The following is a 13144-nucleotide window of genomic DNA, read 5'->3' on the forward strand; positions in this document are numbered from 1 at the left end:
ACTGGCCAGTTACACCGGGAAAACGGACTTTTCAACGGAGCCCTGGAGATGGGGTTCCTGGGTGGCTCAATTGGTTGAACGTCTGACTCTTGATTTCGGTTCAGATCATGATCTCACAGTGTTGTGGGTTTGAGCCCCATGTCAGGCTGGGTGCTGATGGCACAGAGCCTGCTTGGAATTCTCTCTCTCCCTCTCTCTCTGGCCCTCCCCCACTCTCACTGTCTCTGTCCCTCTCAAAAATAAAATAAATAACTTGAAAAAAGAAAAAAAGGAGCCGTGGAGAGGTCTTCCATTTGAGGGTTCCAGAGACATGCTGGCTGAGTCTGCAGCCCCTTCTTAGGGCTGGGAGCAGAAGACAGAAAGTCATCTCTGTCATTCACTTTGGCGGTTAGCTGGCCTAAGCTCACTCTGGTCAGAAAGAAACTTTGGATTGAGAAATTTCAGTTGAATAACCTTTAGGCCTGAAAAATAAAATTATATAAGCACTTCAGAATGGCTGCTTGCGCCAGGCCCAGTAGTTCTCTCCGCAGTGGAGAAGCCTAGCCCAAGCTGCAGCTTGTGGGAGAGTCTAAAATGTTAGGCTTCAGAAAACTGTGGCTCATTTTACTGCACAACTAGGGTCCTCAAAAGCCATGGGTGGTCTGGATCTGTCTGCCTCCCTAATCTCTGTCATTGCAGAAGCTGCCTAATTTCCAGGTGGATTTGCTGTTTTTCAAGTTCTCTGTCCCCCACCCCCACCCTTCAACCTCTCAGTCTAGGACTTCTGATCCAGAAACAGTTAAGTGAACCCCTTTTTCTTTTTTCCTCTGCATTTTGTAAAAACAACCCCCTACTCTGATTCTATTGTGATTATTTGGTCAAGATATCATCAAAGAGGGCAACACATAGGTCTTGTCTTCTTTTGGTTTGATGTCTAATTATCCTCCCAGAAGGCTATCAGCTCACCTTCCCCTCATTCTCTGCCTCTAGGATGCCAGACTTGCAGTCACCCACTAGCATCCAGTTGACTACATATGCCCAGAGGACCCAGGTGCTTGCTCCCCTTCCTGACCCCACCTCCACTGCCCACCATCCTCCTGCCAACTTAACCCAATGCAATTGGGCCTCTGGAGCCAGTGTTAGAAGGACAGTCTCCATTAGCCTTTCTCGGCTCCCTCCAGCCCACACCATGCCATCTATTTCTATTGTACTTACCGAGAATGCCAAACACACTTTGTACTTAAGTCTTCCCTCTAATTAGGGGCACTTACTTCTATAGTCCCATAGGAAGAATTTGCATTTTAGAATCCAAAGTCCAGATTCTAGATTCACTTATTAGCTTCACCTCTCTGAGCCCATTTTTTCATTTCTCATTTGTAAAATGGGGATTGTGGACTATGTCACCCAGTTGTTAAGATGGTAAAATGAGTTATTTTTAAAAAGAGCTCTGAAAGCTGTTAAAGGGATATACACTTATGGGTCACTATTAAGTTATCCTGCCCTGCCACCACCCCCTTCTCCTTGGCTTCTTGTAAAATTAGAGCTTTGGGGGTGATTAGGGAGCCAACAGACCAATCAGCATAAAGCCAGCCCACCTAAAACCTCTTTGCCTAAAACCAGTTACTCTGATGACCAGTTTGCCTAAAAGTCAAAGTAGTAATTTTGAAAGAAGGCATTTTGTACCAATTTTCCTAAGAGGCACTTCCAACATAATGTCGTTATTTTAAAAGCACTATGTCACAATCTGCAGCATTTTGTCAATGACGAGATTGTTTTGCATGCTTGTGTGTGGCTTTTTTCTATCTCCTACTGAGCAGTTTTATGGCTTTTTAGCAAGTTTGTCTGCAGACCTTTTTTTAAAATTATGTATTTCTAGCACTTGACAGATTTATCAAATCTGCAGAAAAGCCCATAAGATTTATCAAATGGACCTTTTTTATCACTCCTGTCTCCTTTTCACTGGGTTTTACTCTGTATTGTGTATGCCTGTGTGAACCTAATGAGTTGATTAACCAAATTAGCATGTACCCGTGCCCCTTTCTGTTCTGCAAGGCATTGGCATTTTGACAACAAGCGTGAAGAAGTGAGACAGATGGGGCAGAACTGTATTGAACTCCTTGCAGTTTATTTTTCAGGCGTTCTCATTCATCAAGCAGCTCTATTTTGTGAAACGTAAAATGATACATACAAAGTCATTGCCAAATGTACTTATTGCAGGAAACATAACAATTTTCAAGAAAGGCAAACTGGCTAAAAAGTCCCGAAAGTGTTCAAAAGTAGATAAAATTAGAAGACACCCACCAAGGATATAAGACACATTTTAGCAGAAATCCTACCTTTAACCAGAATGTCCTTAAATAAACTGCTTTTTAAAAATCTTTAAATGACACTGAAGAAAAAAAGAAAAGGACATCCAAACAGACGCCAAAACATTTAAAAGTGGACTAAGTGTTATGTGAACCAGTCATTAAGCATAGAGAGTCCTTTTGTGAATTTGTGGCAAATTGGTTCAAGGCCATTTGACCTGGAATCGATTAGGGATGCAGGCACTTACCTCCGCGCAAGTGTGATATGTGGGCATGGGGACAACCATGGACCTCAGGGGACAGGAATGCCCCTCCTGAATATGACCTCCAAGAGTAAGGGTGAATTGTCAGCTTTTTAACTCTTTATTATAAAGACATATTTACACAGAACAATCTTTACAAACACAGTGAACATAATTATGGGAAGGGGACAATTTCTTAATGAAAAGGGCCTTAATATCTTTGTATAAATTAGTATAAGAATCATACACAACCATTTTAAATAAGACGGTCCCCCAGCCCCCCACTGCCCTCTTCCACCCTGTGTCTCTGGACCTTCCCCAGCTTTCCCCCTTTCCCCATGGGGCTGGACAGCTGATGAGGCAGGAGACACAGAGAGGGGGAAGGGAAAGAAGACCCAATCCCTGGTGGGGGCATCAGTGGCAGAAGAGGCTTTCTGGACACTGGCCAGCCCCCACTCCCAGCCTGAGGGGTGTAGGGGGAAGCAGGTGCCCAGACTGGCTCCTCAGGGTGGGCCTTGAAGCAGCAGCAGCAGTAGCATTAGCAGCAGCGGAGGTAAGGGGGAGAGGCGGTTAGGCAATATTGGGATTACTGTGGGACTCGGGGGGCCCTGACTCCCCCTGTCCCCACACATACATAGGTGGCCATCAGGCTCTTGTCTCCCCTGGGAGGCCTCTGAGAAGGAAGCCTACTCGGACCTATACTTCCTCCCATCTTTCCTTCCTTCCTTCCTTCCTTCCTTCCTTCCTTCCTTCCTTCCTTCTCTCCTTCCTTCCCTCCTTTCCTTCTTCTCACCCTTGCCCCTCCCCTAAGGAAAGGCCCCTGGGAAAGAAGGTCCAGTCAACATGAAGGGAAGGCTACTGAGTCCAATTCCTGAAGGCTACCTTCTGGCTTCTGACAACCAGTGTTGGGGTTGGAACAGTAGCCTCAGTACCTGAGCTGCCCCTATAAGAATACCTGGGGTCTGGAAGTGCTGCAGGAATGGGGGCAGCTGGCAAGTTATGGAACTTTCAAGCCCCAGTTGGGAAATGGACTGGCAGGGGCAGGCCAGGGAGGCAGGAGCAGCTCATTACCCACACCACCACGGGGCAGTTCATAGCTGGCTTGCTTCTCCCTTCCCTGCCACCCCCAGCCCCAACCTTGGGAAAGGCACTTAATGTGTTCTGAAAAGATATCATTAAGAGGGAAGAGGACATCATCAAATGGGGACGGGAGACCTGGGTCCTCATTCTGGCTCTGCAGTGACCCTGAATAGGTCACTATCCCTCTCCAGGTCCATTTTTGCAGGAGTTTGCATAAGAAGGCGGAGCTAAGTGATCACCAAGGTTCCTTTTGGCGCTGGTATTGGGATTCTTGGCAAAAAACACTCCTGCTTGGCTTTTGCTCCTGGGAGGGTACAGAGCCATCTCCTGAGTGAGAGCTTAAACTAGCTGGCAAGGGAGGGAAGGAGTTGGGGGTGGGGTGGGGGGCAGTGTTAGGAGACACAGAAAGGTGAGAGAGGTAACAAAGTACTTCATGACCCCTCTCCTTTGCCTCTTCCTTAAGCCAAACATGGGATGAAGGAAAGGCCACAGCAGCTATCCCTCCTCTTCTCCAATGCCTCCCATCTCCCCTTCACCAGAGAACCAACCCCCATTCCAATGCCCCTCCCCAGGCACCTGTCTGCATCCTGATGCCCCAGCCCCTCTAACCAGAGGCTCCTTGCCTGGTGAAGGGTCCACCTGACTGGAAAGCCTGGGATCTGCTGAGGCCCACTGAAGAAGGGAGTGTTTCCCCCCAGCCCGCAGAGCACGCCTGAGGAAGAATGGGCTGGGTGAAGCTTGGGCTGTTAGATGGGAGGAGGTGGGGACTAGAGGAAGGGGGGTGGGGTAGGAGAAGGCTGGCCTTCCAGTGCTGGGTCTCCAAAATCAGTCTAGGGAAGAGCCAGGAAGAGGGGCTGAATGGATCCATTGGAGAGAAAGGGAATCATCCCAACTAGGGGCAGGATCACGCCATTTGGGGAAGCCGGTGGGTGAGAAGAGCCGGGACCATCAGCAGCGAGGACAGGTGCAAGATGAGAGGCGAATGGATGTGAGGGCTCCAGAGAAGAAGACCAATCTATGGACTGGTGAGAGTTGCAGGGGGTGGGTACTCAGGGACCCGTTCAGTCCTAAAGAGACAAAAATGACCAGAGAGAAGTCACTGACATGTCCTAGGTCAAAAGAACAATCTGGGAAAGGAAAGGAGACAGACTTCACTCCCCTCTCCCCACAACCCTGAGCCTAAAGCCCCAGGTCTCTGAGTTGGTGCCACCTTGTCCAGGCTACAGGGGTGACACCGAAGGCCAGGTCTCAGGGACAGTCTTAGGCTTTGCTTTCTCTGCTATTGCCTTGGATTTTTCTCTTTCCCAAGGCTCTGGGCAACTCTCTTCCTGTTCTCTGCCTACTGCCCCTAAGGCTCTCTGGTTCCTTCCCCCTGTCCAGTGAACATCCACCCTGCACACCTATAAGCATACCCTGGGGCACCCCTCTCCAGCTCATCAAGGCTCCCCAGGACTTCTAGAACTCTCCAACCGGGCCAGCTTGCCCAAACCCAGGCAGCAGGGTGGAGGGGAGCTGGCACCCTATTCCTAGAGAGTCGGGAGATTGGCCTGAGGTGTAAGCCCTCTCTGGGCCTTGGTCTCCATGTCTGTAAAAGGAAGGTCTAAGATGGGTGTTCTGTAAGCCCCTGTATTATGTGTGGGGCTGGAACTTCTTGGGACAGGTGTCTGCCAGTGATAAGCAGCAGGGCCACCAGGCTTCCAGGCTGTCCCTCCCTGCTCCTTCCACTGCCCACTGACCAGAGGCTCAAGTACCTGCTTCAGAAAGGCATAGGGCCCTTGTGGGAGAGGCGCGGCCGCTGGCGGCGGAATTTCCTCCGACCTCCCTGCCATGGCCCTGGTCCGTTCCTCGACCCTCTGGGCTGCACCAGGTGGCAGACATTGCTTTCCTCCAGCCCATTCCCATCAGAAGGCTGCAGCAGGGGCCCTGCAGGAAGAAGAAAGCCTGTTAGCCAGGAAGGCTGATGCAAATGGACAGGGGGCCATGGGCTCATGGTAGAGGGCAATCTCTTCATGAGATAGTACTCATCAAAGCTTTTCTTTGTTTTTATCTTCTATCTTGGTGAACACTTTGCAATTTTTACACTGCCCTGGCTACTACTCACATCTTGCGATTTATGGAGCTCACTTTATGTCCTTTGGCAGCTCTCTCATGTTTCTGGCAGGCGCAAACATATTCTTCATTTAGAACATCATTGTGGGGTACAGTTTGGGGCATATGTCTATACTTGGTTAGGGCACAGCAAGCAATAACCCCCCCTCCATTGTACCCTTGCAATGGATACACTTAAAACATTTCAAACATATATTTCAATGACATGACTCCCCCCAGCACCATGTACCCATCACCCAGATTCCACAGTTCTCCAGATGGAGTCACATATGCTTAGTTATCCCCTTTCTTTGTGAAGCATTCCATAGCAAATCCAGAACATCATGTCACTGTGCTCCTACATCCTTCAATATGCAGGTGACCCACTTTTGAGTACTCAAGATCTCACACCTCACCCCTGGGCATCTCGTCAGTGTTTAGGCATCTCACTTGCTCCTTGTGATCTCCCTGTGGGTATGGCTGGGTGGGGGGTTGTCTCTGGCTCTGTGTGCCTTAAGCTGGGTTCCATTCAGTTTATGACCAGATTTAGAGACCAAAATATCTTATATGAATGAATGAATGAGTGAACCACTGAGTGAATGGTCACTTGAAGCAGCAAGTGTGTGCATCAGGAGGGGTGTGGTCTGCTGCAGCTGCCCCCCTCCACCAGATGCCCCATCTCCTTTCATCCCCAGATCACACCCCTACCCTGTGTCTGATGTAAACCCCTTCCACTTAAATCCCAGTTGGCTTCTCTTCTGCTCTCTAGGGCTCTGCTCTATATCTGTCCACATCTGGCTTAGAGTAGAAGCCTCCTGATGTCAGGCCAAGCCCTGACGATAGAATCCAAGTGGTGCTGGGTGTCATTAGGCACAGTGAGGGAGAAGGCACGTGGGCCGGCTCTCACGAAGGCTGCAGCACACCCAGGGAAGGCAAGCTTGCACTCCAGAAACAAGCCTTATCTCTGGAAGCAGGCAGAACAGGGAGATGAGAAAGTGCTGGGCAGAAGGCAAACTTGCGGGGAACTTGACCAATGGCCAGTCCAGGGCTGGCCTGCAGAAATACAGCCTCTGAGGTCAGTGATCACTAATCCCAGTCTCTCTCCTCCCACACCACCGGGTTCGCCCTCAGCTATGTCCCTGCCCCTCAAGCCCCATTTCCATCCATCCAGGAATCCCCACAACTAGCTCACAGTTTCCATAGAACCACCCGTTGGCTGCTAGCCCCCCAGTCATACCCCTGGCGGCTCTTCCTTTCCCTCCTCCTGCCTCCAGCATCCCCATGCTCTGGTTCCTCTGTTGCCTCCTTGGCTCTCATGATTCCTCCTCCCTTTGCACACAATTTCCAGGCATTTATCCTCCTCTTGGGCCAAAAGCAGGCAAGGTTTGTCCTTTGGGCCCTCTCCACCCAGGCTCCTGGGGCCAACCTCAGCTGCTTCAGCTTCTGCCCTGTGTTTTGGGGTCCTCTCAAGGCTCTTCCTGACCACTGAGGTGGGTAAGAATGAAGCTGATAAGGAGTCAGTACCAGAGAAACACTCAGGACAGGAAGGACTGTGGTGAGGGTGTGGCCAGGCACAGGGAAGGACCTGAGGGGTCTTAATAATGTGAGGCCTTGGTTCTTGAGTCCATGTCCTGGACTACTGGGGCTGGGGTGGGGGTGGGGGGACGATGGAACAGGTTACAGCCCCAGGGGTATAGCGGGCATGGAGAAGAGAGGCAAGGTGCCTAGATGGGGAGGGTGTCATCTCCAAGTATTCAGCACCCAGGACTATGCGTGTTGGGGGCAGTAAGGAAGGGGGGATTAGGGGTGAAAGGCCCTAAGTGGGGGGAGGTCAAGAACCAGGATGGGGAACAGGGATGCTGGCTCAGACTCTGGCCAGGGAGACATCTAGACTCCAAGCCTGCAGAGAAGAACTACTTTGAGCCAGACCCCAGAGAGCAGCCACCCAGAAGCCCCTGGCACATTGCATCCCATCAGGTGGGGGGGGGGGGGCTCACTGTCTTCTTTGTAGCAGGAAGTCTGCAGCTCCTCCCACACCCTGATCCCATCACCCACCTGTTTCCTACTTTTGATTCTGAGTCTGGCTCACCCTAAGATAAGCTGACACCTGAAACCCGGGCTTTATCCTGTCCAAAGGGACATTTGAAGGCTGCTGATTTTCATCACTGCAGAGGTCCTGCCTGTACAAAAGAATTCCCCTTTAGAAGTGGCGGCCATCCTCAGTGCACTTAAATATTTTCTTCCAACTCATTTGCTACTTAAGGGGAAGCTGGGGCAACCCCCCAAAGAATCTGAAGCCTAGAGGAACTGGAGCCATTGCTCTCTGAAGCACCATCAGAACAGGGCTCCAGCATCTCTGCACTGAGAACTGCGGTCAGGGGTGAACAGGATTTGATTTTCATGTAACCTGAACTCTAACCCTGCCAGTGCACAAAGAAGTGCATGTGACTTTTCAGGAACATGCCAGCCTCACCAGGAATGAGGCACCTGTTTTTCCTCTTGCCGTCCAGCCTATCTTATGATTGCTTTAAAAGTCCACACGAGTGCTCTGCTGGCGACCCACTGGCTGTGTCCTCTCCACTGCTCTGTGTTACCACAGGTACCTCCCTGATGAGGCACCCTTCCTTTGTCTGCCCAGCCCTCCACCCCAGTGCCCTGAGCTATCTTCCTGGGCCAGTTTTGCTGCCCTTGGACGCATCACACTCTGGCAGCTTGGCCCTTCACTTCACTTGCATTAACCCTTCGCCAGAGAGGCCTGACTCAGGTTACAAGAGTGCTTGGCACTCTTGGCACTTAGGGACTGGGGATGGGGTGCAGATGCCCCTTCTCTGAGAGTAGGCTATCCTCACTCACACTATCACCGTGACTGCAGGCTTTGAGTTAGGGCTCAGGAGGAAGAGGGGGAGGAGGGGGAGGGGAGAAGGAGAAAGTGAGATGCTCAAAGACCAAGGGACACTTGGCCCTGGCCTGGCAGTTCTCAGACTCAGAAAACAAGGTGTATCCAGGTCAGGAGGCACTGAAGGAGTCTGTGTGTGTCTGGTGAGGGGAGGGTGGGAGGACATTCCAAGTCAGGACAGAGTATATTGTGGAGGAAGCAAGGTTTTCAGGCCTGGGACTTTGGAGACTTTGGCTGGGGAGAGCATGCAAGTCTGGGCCAACGGCAAGGTGGTTTTGGGTCCCTGTTTCTGATCCAGGATAGGAAGCAGGAGGAGCCGGGCCATAGGTACCCAGACCCTTGGCTGGTGGCCACCTGCCCGGAAGTGCCCCTCCTTGGCTCCAGGAGATGTCATGGAATGGAAAAGACACTGAGAACCTTAGAAGTGTCCAGTGCTAGGTTTAAGCAAAATGTGAGGGTACTAAATTTACCCAAACAAGAGCATGAAGACAGATGGCCTAATGAAGAAGGGTGAATTAAAGCAAGAGGTGACAGGGTCTGGGCCAAAAAGTGTTACTTCCCCCTTGAAACTAGCTGTCCTGTTCCCTTTACCGGCTGGTTCCTGAAAGGGTTCTAGTGGTAGTCGGTTGCCCAAGGGTCTCCCCATAGTCTCTTGGGGGAGCACCAAGTATGTAGATCAGAAAGCCCCAGATTTCTCTGGGATACCCTCTCTGCACCCACTCTTTCTTCCCTGAAGGCACCACCTTGGACTATTTGCCAGCAGTGGTGTCATGCGGGTGTCTTGTCTTGCCAACTGCGTTGGATAGCAGGCTCCTGGAGGGCAGGTCCATGTGGTGTCCCTCATTCATACCTTTTGCTTTCTGTTTGCCTGCCTGACAGGGATTTCTGAAGAAAAGCCCGGGTCCTTCTTACCAAGGAAGAGGCTGACCCAGCACTTGGGTCCTGGAGAAGAAGACACTGGACAGCTAGCTGAAGACAGGGGGTGACAGAGCCAACCAATTGCACCTTTCTGAGAAGCCAGGCAATGCTCCCAGGGCCAGGGCAGTGCCAAAAGGCAAGAGCAGAGAAAGGAGGCAGCCTACAAAGGGAGAGAGGTAGAGCCCTGCCAGGCCCCTCAGAGGCTCCTGGCCTGCAGGCCATCCTCCTGCTCTGGAGGGTCTGGAACTAAGTAGGGCCCCATGCCCTTCCTCTAGCAAACCTGCTGCCCTGCCCTCTCCTTCCCTCTGCTCCCACCTTTCTGTGACTCCAGCCCTGGCACTGGCATTAGTCCACCTGGTCTTGGCCTTCCCCTTCTGTGGTGCCAGGCAGGCAGCAGTGACAGCCAGATCACAGGACTGTGGCAGCTGGAGGTGGGAGCTGACCGCCCCAGGAGACACTGACGCACAGGGGACAAGCAGCCTGGGCCGGGGCTGCCAGGGCATCTGGGGAAACCAGGTTTGGGGAGGGCAAGGGAGCACCAGCGCCGAGTATGCCAGGTGAGGGGCGGTGTGTGGTGCAGATGGGGGAGAAAGGACTCCCCGCATGGAGGTGTCAAGTCAGGTCCACGTTTCCTGTTTGAGTGCCTGGAGACAGGGGACTGAGGTGAAGCCTGCCTGGGGCCGAGTAAAGGCCAGGGCCAGGATATCAAAGAGGGAGTCCCCGGGGTGTCGAGGAGTCTGCGAGGAGGGCCTCTGTGCGGCAGCAGGAGAACAGACCAGACAGGACCTTGGGGAAAGGGAAGAGAAGAGCTGCCTGGCCTGGCCCTGCCTGGCCGGCCCTGGGGGAAGCCTGCCTCCGCTCCCATGCAGGCTGGAAGGAGCAGCAGCTGGGCTCCACGCCGCCGCCCCCGCCGCGCGCTCCTGCCTATGCAACAAGTGTCACGTCTGCATCTTGGCACATCATCCCCAGTGGCCCGCGCCCCAGGACCGGCGGTTGGCCCCTAACCTCCAGGGGCCGGAAAACCTTCCACTCGGGAGGCCAGCCCACGAGGCTCAGTCAGGTCGGTTCCCTCCACTGATCCCCGGGGAGCAAGACGGACGCCCCCCACCCCCGCCCCACATACACCCTCCACCACGCGGGGTGCAGGCCGCGGGACCCGGGGCGCACGCCAGCGGCCCTGAGCTCTTCGGACTTCGAGGGGCCGCCGGGAGGGGCAAGGCCCCGGGCGGGTGATGCCCCCGAACCAGCCAGGCACCCCCCTCCCCCGCGGAGGAAGCGGTCGGCCCGGCCGGCCGACGGGTCCCTGGCCCAAGGCGCCCTGTCAGTCAGCCGGTGGCCGGGCGCCGCCGGCGCGTGGCTGCTCCCGCTGGGCTCGCGCCCGGTCCCGGGAGGAGGAGAGCGCGCGAGCTGGGGGGCGGAGGGGAGGGAGCGCGTCGGCTGCGGTCCCGGAGCGCGGCGAGGGGTTCGCGGGCGAGCGGCAGGGCACGCACTCACCTCCACACGCCGCGGTCAGGGAGAGCCAGAGCAGCAGGAGCGCCTGCACGCACCGCCGAAGATTCATGCTGCTCCTCTGCCGCCGCGCGGCAGCCGGGGGCCAGGGGGCGGGGAGGCCGGGGAGACCGGGCGGGAGGCGAGGCGAAGCGAGGCGCGAGCCGCGGATCGTGCGTGCGGGCGTGCGGGCGTGCGGGCGCTGAGCTCGCGTGGCTGCCGGGCTGCGCCGCGGGCTGGCCGGCTGCCGCGCTCGCTCGCCGCCGCCTCTCCGGCAGCTTCCCTCTCCCGCCGCCGGACAGCGCCGCCACACTGGCCTCAGCGGGCGGCTTCGGGGACGGCGGCGAGCTCTTTCCAAGAGGCTGGCTGCTCGGCCGCGGCTCCGACTGCCCGTGGCCCAGGCTGCCAGCGAGAACGCTCCTCGCTCACTCCAGGGGCTGCATTTTGTAGCTTGTGGCTTGGCCGCGAGCCCACTTGGTCATGTGGTCATCTGGAGGGCTGGAGGGCTGGAGGGGGGGGGGCAGGAAGAGAGAGAGAGAGAGAGAGAGAGAGAGAGCGCAAGCCTCCCGCACCGCCCCCCTCCCAGCGCACACTGTGCGGCCCCAGCCAGGGCGCGAGAGGGAACCTCGAGGTGGCCCCACAACAAAGGCGGCACCGCTGCTCCGACAACCCACAACCGCTCCTGGACAATGCCCGCCTGGCCGGGGGCCAGAGGATTTTGGAGACCTGAAGGATTTCAAACACAGGAAGCATTTGGGGCGGTGGAGGGGCACACTTAACCCTTTCTCACCTCGCTTCCTTAATGGCTGTCCAGGAACCAGGGCGCTCCAGGGAGGACCCCCCTGCCTAGGCTGTCCCCACTTACCACCTCCACCTCTGACCGGCTCCTTCCTGCTGCCACTCCCCAGCCAAGACACCTCCCCTCCTATACACACACACTGGCCCTCCTTTCTCCTCTGCGTCTTCAGCTGGGTTTGTATTGGGGGTGACTGTCTAGGCTTGTGCCCAAGACTGACAGCAGCTCCTATGGTGTCCCCTCTCTTGTTTCCCATCATCATGAGAGGGGACGGTTTACCCAACTCTGAACAGTCTGGCCTGGATTCATTTTGCACGTACTTGGGATTCCCCTTTGTAAGTGGGTCCTGAAGTTATTTGCCTTCCCAAACTAGTCTGTCAGCTCATACAGGCTAGGAGCTCCGAAGGGAAAGGACTGCCTCTTTCACGGGGCTGGGAAGCCCCTAAGATAGGACCTTGTCTTCTCATTCTTCTGCATCTCTCCAAGGTCCCTAGTATCAGACTCTGCACATAGGTGGCACTCGACACATGGTAAAGACTGAATAGAAAGGTGTTTCCACATTTCAGCCAGACAGTTTCTTGAAGTGCAGGTGCAGATTTACACACAAAAAATACATTGGACAGTGTGCGTGCCATAAAAGATGTGAGAGACCACGGCCTATTTAAAATATTTTTGAAATGTTAAAACAATCCAGTATATACACTATTTCTTGTCTGTCTGTCCCCACTCATACTGTCAACTCCACAAGAAGGGGATCTCTGCTTTGTGCACAGCTGTATCCCAGATCTAGAACACTGACTGGGACCCGGTTGGGGCTCAGTACCTAATTTTGAATATATAAATGAAGTTTTCAAAAACATCCATATTGCGTCGATCAAGGCAGTGGGAAGAGACTAAAAGAGGGTTTCTGTTAATAGTCTATGAACCTATTAGCCACAGTCCAGTAGGAAAAAGGCAGAGCCATGTGAAGCAGAGTGCCTCTCTTCATCTGTACGTATGATAGGGAAAGAGGATAAAATAGGTAGAGAGGGAAAGGATAGGACCTGAGGTCCCTGGGTGGGGACAAACACATATTTTGGAACAATGCTGGGAATGTCTGACTACGGCAAACTCCCTCAGGCTTAAGGTTCCTTTTAAGAATGTAACGGACCCCACCTACTCCCCCTCAGGTTTCCCTCAGGAATTTGACAAAAGACCAGACTAAAAATAAGTAGTAGACCATAAAACCTATGACCCATAAGGAACAGTATGACCATAGACCACCCCTCATACAATGGGATAGAGCCAATCAGTAATGGACAACCCAGCACCTAGAGTTGTCCAGCCAATAAGGGTAGGGCCTGAGAAGGAA

At 53.8% G+C, this 13144-nt stretch overlaps 1 protein-coding gene across 1 annotated transcript; it reads right to left on the reverse strand.

Annotated features, from left to right (window-relative positions):
• Positions 1 to 2083: 2083 nt before the first annotated feature.
• APLN (apelin) lies at positions 2084 to 11465 on the reverse strand. The gene is made up of 3 exons (XM_043571628.1): positions 11004 to 11465; positions 5359 to 5530; positions 2084 to 4674 (listed from the first exon to the last, which is right to left on the reverse strand). Exons 1-2 carry the CDS (start codon positions 11068 to 11070, stop codon positions 5364 to 5366), a joined length of 234 nt encoding a protein of 77 aa, XP_043427563.1. The 5' UTR covers positions 11071 to 11465; the 3' UTR covers positions 2084 to 4674; positions 5359 to 5363.
• Positions 11466 to 13144: the final 1679 nt, after the last annotated feature.

This window comes from Prionailurus bengalensis, chromosome X (genome assembly GCF_016509475.1).
Source record: "Prionailurus bengalensis isolate Pbe53 chromosome X, Fcat_Pben_1.1_paternal_pri, whole genome shotgun sequence".
NCBI classification, from domain to species: Eukaryota; Metazoa; Chordata; class Mammalia; order Carnivora; family Felidae; genus Prionailurus; species Prionailurus bengalensis.

Bases quoted from the DNA above. Each gene is read 5' to 3' on its own strand.
- APLN (XM_043571628.1), bottom strand. From the start codon at position 11,070: ATGAATCTTCGGCGGTGCGTGCAGGCGCTCCTGCTGCTCTGGCTCTCC. The intron at 5,531-11,003 runs GTGAGTGCGTGC...TTCTTCCTGCAG, and splicing joins CCTGACCGCGGCGTGTGGAG to GGCCCCTGCTGCAGCCTTCT.